Source organism: Centroberyx affinis, unplaced genomic scaffold (assembly GCF_046629955.1).
Source record: "Centroberyx affinis isolate AG114_WGS23_722 - 3 ecotype Tasmania unplaced genomic scaffold, CSIRO-AGI_Caff_v1 ptg002219l_1, whole genome shotgun sequence".
Lineage (NCBI taxonomy): Eukaryota > Metazoa > Chordata > Actinopteri > Beryciformes > Berycidae > Centroberyx > Centroberyx affinis.
This window is the reverse complement of record NW_027280519.1, coordinates 150,857-160,524: the sequence shown is the minus strand read 5'-3', so window position 1 is coordinate 160,524 and position 9,668 is coordinate 150,857. Positions and strand designations below refer to the sequence as shown.

Sequence of the window (9,668 nt, the reverse complement as noted above, 5' to 3'; positions counted from 1 at the left end):
TCCAGTGGGGATTTTACTGTCCCCAGAGTCACATATTGGGGTACAATACATGCAGTGAGAATATTCACCAATGTAACTATGATTTTATTCATACTAGGTAAGTAAAAAGTTCCATTGCCTTATTTCTTTTTTTCAGTTTAAACTTTATTTGACTAAGTTAGGTAAATTAAGAACATATTCTCATTTACAGTGGTGGCTTGGCAAAAGGCCATGCCCCACTACCAGACTTCTGTGATGTTTCTGACTCCTTATCTTCTCTTCCTTGCAAGATGGCAAAGTGGACAGAGTAGATATTTGACTTAAGGATGCTTGGTGTGAATGAGTTTCCTTGGTCGACTGGTTTTAATAAATTCATGACTAGGGGCGGGCCAATGCATCAACATGAGTTGTGTTTCTTTATTCTCTTAAGTCAGATCTTCAACTAAAACAAGATAGTCATAGATAGGCATCAAGCGGATGGGGGAAAGCATGAATATTAAGTTATGAGTTTACATGTCATGGACTTGAGCGTGCATATTTGTGCCCTGAACTACTGAACTGCAAACTGTCCCATGGTCCATAATTCTTGTCACCTCTCCATAGTTATTTTCCCTGATGGCTCCTCTTGACAGATAGTGGTCATATCCTGGGTTGCAAGAGATTTCTGGAATACCTATCTGCTGTCATGTGGGTGTAGGAAGACAAATGATCAGATGGACACAAAGAAAGGCAATCGCACATGAAAAGGGAGCTCTGTTTTTAAGGGATTTGTCTTGGGCTATTTCCAAATTTTTTTCCAAGCACAACTTAGGACAGTCTCCATCCATTTGCTCCTAGGGTGCGATTATTCTAGGTGACAGAGCTATTACGGCTGGGCAGCATTTATGATCTATGCGTTTAGTTTTTCTGCGTCCAATCGGCTATCCAGCCTCAAAGCACTGACTTACCGCCGGTCAATGCGTCTCACACGCTCTACTACCATGTGGCATGAATGGCTGCAGGTGTGGATCTATAAATGAATTCCCTGTATTCATAGGATTCACCTTCAAATCCAAATAGTATTTTCAGCGAAGTCGTTCTCAATCTCCTTCCCTCTGGCTGTGACGAAACGCTGATCCAATGGAGAGTGTCTAAAACAAGCAGCTCATTTAGCGCTTGGCTGCTCCTGCCCTTTGAGCTCTCCAACAGGGCCTTGTCCTCAGCTCTCCCAGCCTCCACCGACTCTCTTAGGTGACAGACAGCCGCAGAGGCAAATACTATGTGACATGGTATAGGATGTACTATATATGCGTTTGTATCAGTGTGTGTGCATTTTCATAAGAGACGTGGTTGATTGATGCACATGGTGTGTCCTTTGGGGAGAAAACAGGTCCCTGTGACATTCTCCTGAGAGATGCATCAACGTGACCTATTTTCAGTCTCCAGCCATCCTCTCTCTCTCAGCACTGAGACTTTGTCATTCTGAACATGTTGCTTTTGTAATCTGACAACATTACACCGGAACACCTCATTGTGTTGCCAGTCACAATGTGACAGTAATGTCCAAAGTTGTATTTATATCTTGTAACAGTTGTGGGCGTTATGGGTGAAAAATAAGCTTTTACCAATATTTCTACCACTGTCTAATTAATGAATTTACATGTATAGTTTGAGTAGGGTCAAATGCTTAGGACTGGTAAATTGGTTAAAGCCTGCAAAATAAGGTTTTGACTAGATTCAGTTCCAATCATCAGGCTGATTTGATCTTAGTTCTTAGGCTGTAGATTCATTATGCAAATCAAAATCACTTTAATTACCAAATGTCTACTTGGGCTAGGATGGACTAGGACTGGAGCTTGTAAGATAACATGAAACTCTAATGATGAATAATCCCTGTAGGGAAATTAAGTTGTTGCAGCAGCAACTAGTAATAGGATACAGCAAATAAAAACAGAATATTAAATAGAATATAGCAAATAGGGGTTATATAAACATATGAAGCCGACAATTTCAACAGTAGAACCATGTTAAATAGAATGAATGAATGAATGTATGAATGAAAAGTATGAGAAAGTATTGATTTCAGCATAGTTAAATGGTAAAAATAACACAAGACAAGAAAAATGAGTAAGTGTCTAGGGTTGTATGCATCCATTGCAAAAGACTTTCCACCATATCAATATATTACATTTAAAGGTGTACATAATAATGTGCTGATTTGGATATGTGCATTGCTAGCTGTCGTCAGTGTGCAAAGTGCATGTGCATTATTGTCTGTTCTCAGTGTCTCTATCATTAGAGTTTGAGTTTCTGTGTGCACAGAAAAAAGTGTCCGAGATAAATGTTGACATGTGAAGAAAATATACTTAAATATGTACAGATCAGATCATTTGCAAGCTAATATGATATAGATCAGTCCAGAGCATGGGGAGGTGAAAAGCAGACCAGGCTAGTTTGTATGGGCAATGCAGCAGCTGACTGAGGCTGGGACTGTTTGGGCAGGAGGCACAGAAGAAGGAGGAGGAGGATGAGGGGGATGAGGTGGAGGATGAAGGTGCTATGGAGCTGCATCAGCTCACCAAGAGTTCAGTTTAGCCAACATCATCTCTCTGCCACTAAACCTGGAACAGGTGGACATAAATAGACCTGTTACCTCATATAAGCACACAATTTAAAGTAATATGCATCACACTGTAGGTCGTAGATTATGCCTAATAATCTCTATATGGATTTAGTAGGTGTATTTTGAACAGGGGGATATAGAATTCTCTATATATGACGTTGCCCAGCTACATTAGTTACCCAGTGGCTTTTAAGAGGAGTGGATGACGAAGCATCGGATCCGATCTGACGTTATTGCCTGGCAATAAAAGCTTCTTTAGTGAGAAGACTCAGCAGTCTGTGAAGCGCTGAACCATTGAGGCAATCTCCAATCAGTGTCAGTTGAGGACGGCTTTTGTGTTTGTGTAGTCCACACACTCTTCTCTGCTGTGGACAGAGTGATAGCTCATGTACGCTATTGTGTTAGCTACAGTTGTGGGTGTGTTGTTGACGCTGTGTCGAGTGCATGTGGTGACATTGGTCCATAGAGGGAGCACAGATTTGGGACATTGTGTGTATGTGTGTGCGTGTACATGTATGTGGGTATCTTGTTGGAAATAAATCAAAAGTGAAAATGCATGTGCTGTGTGAGCAGTAGCTGCTGCTGCCCCTAAATCTCTGTGTCACTGAGCGTGTCTTGCTTCAGAGGCAGACACACTCACAGGCGTAAATGATGCCCCATCCCTGTCCTTGACACCACTCGCTATAAAAAGAAGGCCTGAATAATTACCTTCCCTTGTGGCCGTACAGTAATGGTGCATTTACCTCATCTATACATTAGGACAGTAACAGGGACTGAACCAAAGGCAAACATGTCAGACTTAAGCAGCCGCTGTATTATGTTTCCTCACAGAAAAGGTCAGCGTGATTTGCCAGCTGCTAGTGTTAGTTTCTGTCTGGACTGTGAATGAGCTGAGATGACAACAAGAAGTCGTGGCTTCTTCTCTTGTCAAGAACATTATGTCATTATACTGCCAGGTTAGTTTTAGTCACTGGCTGGACTATCAGGGAGGTGAGACGTGAACAAGGAGTTGTTAAGACAACAAGAAAGTGTAGTAATGCAGGCACAACTCCAACATAATAACACGTTTTACTTGCTTTTCAATAAAGAAGTAACAAATTACAAGCACTTATATCACCAGCAACATGTGGATGGAAGGTAGGATAGCGGGCAAAAGACAGTGTATAGTCAAATATCGTATGAGGATATTGGGTTTTTACATTAAGTAATTTGCCTTTTAGATACAATAAAATCACTGATGTTAGATGACAGAGACGTCCATGCTGCAACTGTAAAGAGTCATTATAACACTCTTCTTCAGCAATTCTGAGCATGATGACGTGTGAGAATGGCTACTAGACAAATCCCTTGCTGGTGGTATGTAGGGCCAAGTGGTAAAGCTAGAGGTAGGACCACATCAGAGTAGGAAATTAGAGGGGGCAATAAAGCCTCTTTGGGACAATACCAGTAAAATTATACACTGACGTTGGGGGCAACAAATCTTTGATGAAAAGTTACTTTCCTACTGTGGACCGCACCACTACACTCTTCGACAAAATGTGTCATTGCGAGGTCTATTTTTATATTAACAGAGGAGACGGGATGTGTCTATGCTAGAAGTGCCTTGCAGCCATAGTGTGTGTTTGGTATGTGTGTGGGCGTGCACGGTGGTTAAAATGAAGAGTATATTTTAACATTCTGTGTGTGCAATCAGATTCTGTCAGACTGGATTGCCTATCTGGAGGGGAAGGGCAAGGTCTCTTATCACAGTGGCTGAATGAAGAGCCTTTGTGAATGGCGTTGCGACAGCATGCATTTACGCTGTGTGATAGCAGATTACTGGGACTGCAAGAGATTTCACAGCTTTTCCCTGCAATAGCTGAGAATGTGACAAAAGCTCTTTCTCTCTCTCTTTGTTTGTGTGTTTGTGTGTGTGTGTGTGTGTGTGTGTGTGTGTGTGTGTGTGTGTTTGCGTTTGGCCTAGTGGGTTAGGTATTATATACCTTCTGAAACAAACGACTCAGAAAAGCACCTGACAGAGATATATGTAAGAAGAAGTACAAAAAATAACTTATAACAATATTCATCTGGTTTCTCTTAAGCTTTCTGCAAAATGATAACAACTCTTCCATTTAAAACAAATGAACCAAAGTTTATTTTAGTGCTTAGATGCTCCTGGATGCTCCTGCAAATACTAAAAAGGTGCTTTTTGACTAAATGGAGCTGAATCTCTCTGTAGCTTATTGCGCTGAGCTGTGAAATGTTAATGTATAATATTATTTTACAACTTTCAAGAAATCACTTTATAAAAAAATGACTGCATACGTGAAATAGGTGCTTTGCCTGTTGGTTTGTGTAATCCCCAGCTTCTCAATTTGTGAAAACGATGCTGTTTTGTGATTTATTTGACACTTAAATTTTACAAAGCTGAACACGAGTCTATTGTGAGCCAAATCCTGAGCGGAACTGGAGGAATGAGTGATCCGCTGAAAGAGAGGAGAGGCACTCTGTCGAAGCAGCTATTTGCCCAATAATAGAATAGACATAATTGTCTGGCCTTGTGAGTCATCATTGCTCTCTCCACCGCCAATGCACTCCCATCTTGTTTAGACACCGCAGTTAATGGACCTTCTCCCTCTGTCCTTCTTCCCGTCTGTCTCTTTTTCCCCTCTCCCCATCTCTCTTCCTCCTGCCATCCCTCTTGTTTCTCTACATGCACCGTCTTTCTCACCACTCTCTTCTCTTGATCTCCCCTCTCCATCATCCCGTCTGCACTTCCTCCTCTGCTTGACTTTGCTCATGCATCCTGCCACCTTGTCCCCCCCCCCCCACGCCCCACCCCTCCCTTTGTCTTTCCTGAAGCCTCCCACCCACAACACGCATCAGACTTGTTTTTTAGTTAGTTCATTCACAAGCCCAAGTCAGGTCTCCAGCCTCTGAGTATGACCCCATTTACACCTGGTGTTACAACTGTGATCTGTATCTGGATATCTAATCTTGATAAGTAAAACTGTGTTAATGCAAGGTGTAGATGCATCTGATCAGATCTGATGGCGATCAGATCTGCCATCAGATCTCAGCCAGAGTCAGCCAGGTAAATGCAACCCATACAGTGTGTTTGCATTAGTGAGAGAGTATCCACCTACTAGAGAGTAGAGTGGTAGAAGCTGACTCCTTCTGCAGCAAAGGAAAAGTAAGTTGAGGCTGTACAGTACCATGACCTCTGATGACCCTACAGCTGCCATGTTTGTTTTTGTTGACAGCTGACAGACTTGCCACCCCCCCCCCCCTACTTCACTGCTTTGCATATTACACACGAAATGAGATTCCATCACAGTCCAGACAGAATACAGATAACGACAGCACATACAAAAACCAGGCGTAAATGCAAAGGTGTGATCCGATTGTTCATGATCCAAACAGCATATACAGATGCAGGTCGCATTTTAAAGGTGCATTAAGTAAGATTTTTACTGTCCCATAGCACAAAAGCAGCCATAATATATCTGCAGAGAGTTGATAGGGTTGTTGATCATTTCCAATGACGCAACGCTTACTTCACCTTTCTTTCTTTCAAAACCCACTTTCCAGTCTGTACTCTCTGTTCTGGAAACACACCCCCACCCACTTATATCTTCAACTGGTGCTAGAAGCGAGCGACTGGTGTCACAACACACTTCATTCTCAAGCAAATGACAAAGCAGTATTATCGTGCATCTTGATATATTACTTCTTCACTAGATCTTTCTGTTGGATCTCTGTCCTAATTAGCTAGCTTACTAATTCTATTGTGAAAATGTGACTTTTATATTTCTGTCTGTTACAGGCTGCCGTAAGCTGTGCCAGGACCTGTCGATGTCCGGTCGATTGTAATTCTTTGGCCGATAGAGGTCCATAAAAATCATAAATTACTAAATGTTCCTTTAATAATAGATGTGAAAGAGGTGTATGAGACGTTGAGAAGTTGAGTGTCAAGTCACTGCCAGGGAAGTCCAAGCCTTGGCTCGATTCTGAGTCTTCCTCACTTCCTCTCTCCTTCTCTCTTCAGGGTTGTCCCAGCCTCGGCCCCCAGAGCAGCAGCGCCCGCACCTCTCCTCCTCCTCCTCTCTTGGACCAGCAGCAGAGCGCCGTGGCGAGGCCAGGAGCGATGGGCCGGAAGCTGGACCTGTCGGGCCTGACGGACGACGAGGCGGAGCACGTCCTGAAGGTGGTGCAGCGGGACATGAAGCTGAGGAAGAAGGAGGAGGAGAGGCTAAGGTGAGATGGGAACCCCTCACCCGCAGATTGTTTTTTGGTCTTTTTACATGTCTTAGATGGCACACAGAGGGTGATTTGAGGAGAGCTGATAAGGAAGGATGACATTCCCCTTGTTAGCAGAAATGACCAGATGTTGGGGCTATGGTGTTTACCATGTACAGGGTTCAAATCTAGCCTGCGATGTTTGTACCCCGCTCCCTCACACATTCATACACATTCCCACCTTTACGGTCACTTTACTGTGAACAAAATAGCCTAATAAAGCAGAAATGCCTTAAAAAGATAAAAACCTAATGAGATGCAGTCTCATGTTAACCACAGATTTTAAGGAAACTCTGAAAATAACAGTACAACTGCCTGCCATCTGTCTTGTTAATTTTGAACAAATCATCCACTGTTGAGATAGGACAGCTCCACCTGCAGATGATTTATTTTATACATTTTAATCCACTAGTCTGGCCAACAAACAATCATCATTGCTAATATTTTCTCTTGTCAGTCATGTATTCATGTCAGCAAGCCTAACAATCCACATCATCACATCTGTCATTTGCACATTTGTTTGCAATAATCTAACTCATTCCATCTATGTATTAGAGGTTATACTTGAAGCATGCCATTGGGAGTTTTTGCAGCAGAATGCAAGACAGCGTGGTTGTGGAAAAATCTGCCAATTATGTAGTTTTAAGAAAAGAGGAGATGCTGCACTTATATATATGACAGGATATGTGATAGCACGGTTTACGAAAGCCAAGTTTTAAGAAAGAAGATGCTGCATATACCTCAGCATTGTCTTGTGTTTTTCTGCTCATGGGTTGCCAGGTCTGTAGGGGTCAGTAGGGCAGGGCCTCGGGGCTCTGCTCGGGTGTCACCGCGCTCCGTCACAACCCCTGATAGACAGCTTCTTACTTAAGATGCGACAAGTGCTGGCCCATTCCTCCTCCTCACCTCCTCTCCTCCTCTCCCTCCCTGTGACAGCCTGTAGTCGGGGGGATTGAGTTCGGCTGTGACAGGCCCCCATGGGGGTTTGGCCATCAGATGTGCGGTCAGATCAGTGCGTCTGCTTTCTGATGTTTCAGCAAGACTATGGGGGTAAATGTCATTAGGAAAGGCTGAATGTCTCACAACAAAATGCGAAATATGCCTTTCTGGTGGGTTTTCAAGTCCGATAGTACCCTGTAATTTTGTAAACGTAATTATGTTCCCCGATTTTGACTGAGAGCCCAGGAAGATTCCTCTGCTATTCTGGTGTGGAAATTTAGTCTCTTGCTTGAGATTTGAACGGTGATCCTCAGCGGTTTCATGTTCTTGAGTGGATGCCACGAGTGATTAGGCTGCTTTTCTCAGAGCACTAAAGCATCTTAGCTGTACTCTGAGAAGCATAACAAAGTTGCGGTCTGCACTGTTTGGGAGTCAACTTATTTTTCCCAAATCGTTCTCAGGGCAAAGATAGTGTATTCCCAAATGACTGGGCTGTAAAACGTTCTCTCTGCAAACTGTCGTGAACGATCAAAAATAAATTATAGGCCTCACATCATTATTACCGCTGTTTACTGTGAAAAGATGAATGGATTGATGTTCATGTAAAAACAGGCAGATTTTCATTTGGCAGCAGTGCCTCATAATAGAAATCAGGCTCTCATTTGTAGCCTTGTTGAATTAATTACTACTTGAGATCTTTTAAAAGCACAAGGGCCCACAAAATAGATATTAGATGCAAACAGCCAGTCAAGTTTGCTTGTTTTAGCTGCTAAAATCATGTATGTGTTACACAATTACCCATTTGAAGTACAGACTTTTTTCCTTTTTTTCTTTTTAATTTGCGTTTTTTGCTGTTAGCTGTTGTTTATTGCTTCAGGCGATGCCTCCTGACAGCCCCTTTGGTTTCTTGGCTCTCCCAACATGCATGTATTTGTCTCACTTCCCTGTTGTCTTTTTGTAATTTATTAATGAGTAAAATAATGTGAAAAAAATGTATTCTGTAGGCCTACAATATATGACCACTCATCAGATTGTTCCTGCAGTCCTCTCTACAGCCGAATCAACCGACTATACAGTATGTTCAGAAATCAATCTTTCCCAGTTGAAGAACATATAGTATATGCCTGTTCCATCTCTGGCATCATAACCCGTTTAGCTTCACTGCCGACCTGAGGGATCAGTAGTGTTACAATTTCAAGTGAATGAGAAGAAAAAAGCCTTTCATTACTCATCTGCACTGCTCTGTCCTCACCCCCTGGGTCCAATTTGACACAGTAACTCACTCCATATCGTCTCAAGAACTCAGGCTGTGATGACCACCACCCGTGTGGAGGGTTTTTTGAACTGGTCTTATGTGAACTGCACTGTTAGATAAGTATTTTGCATTAGAATCACTTTGGATAAAAGGAAGTGTATTTGTGTGTGTGCCCTTGTGTCCTTGTGTGGCTTCATGAGTGTATTCAGTCACTCAGTTTTGTACAGTACATTTCTTTAAGAGAGATCAAAATAGTATTTCATACTTGATGAAAGCCATGAGGAACATGGGATAGCGGCACTCCAAATATCCAGAAAACAGCAAGACCTGGTCTCAGTTTACCTTTTTGTTTTTTATTTTGGCTTCATCATTTTGGCTCTGATGAAGGCTTCATCCTGAAACGTGTCAAACATTATAAAAAAGTGGTGAACTGAGACCAGGGGCCAGCTGATAGACCTAGTCTTAGACTTAAATCTTAAGTCCTTAAAGGGAAACAGCACCGATTTTCAACCAGCATTGTATCATTACAATAAAGGTAGTATATGCAAATGAACAATGTTTAACTTCCCTCCATGTTGCCTGCACCTAGAGCCAAGAGCTCCCCGCTCATTTGCT

At 42.4% G+C, this 9,668-nt stretch overlaps 1 protein-coding gene across 2 annotated transcripts in view; it reads left to right on the top strand.

Moving 5' to 3' along the window:
* The first annotated feature begins 6,665 nt into the window (after window positions 1–6,665).
* Window positions 6,666–9,668, top strand: part of myripb (myosin VIIA and Rab interacting protein b) — a 105,285-nt gene continuing 102,282 nt past the window's right edge. Inside the window, exon 1 of one of the 2 annotated variants that reach the window (XM_071532591.1) lies at window positions 6,666–6,817. In XM_071532591.1, coding sequence (XP_071388692.1) covers window positions 6,708–6,817 — 110 coding nt within the window. In that variant the 5' untranslated portion in view covers window positions 6,666–6,707. The remainder of the gene's footprint in view (window positions 6,818–9,668) is intronic. The other variant, XM_071532592.1, reaches the window with a different exon arrangement.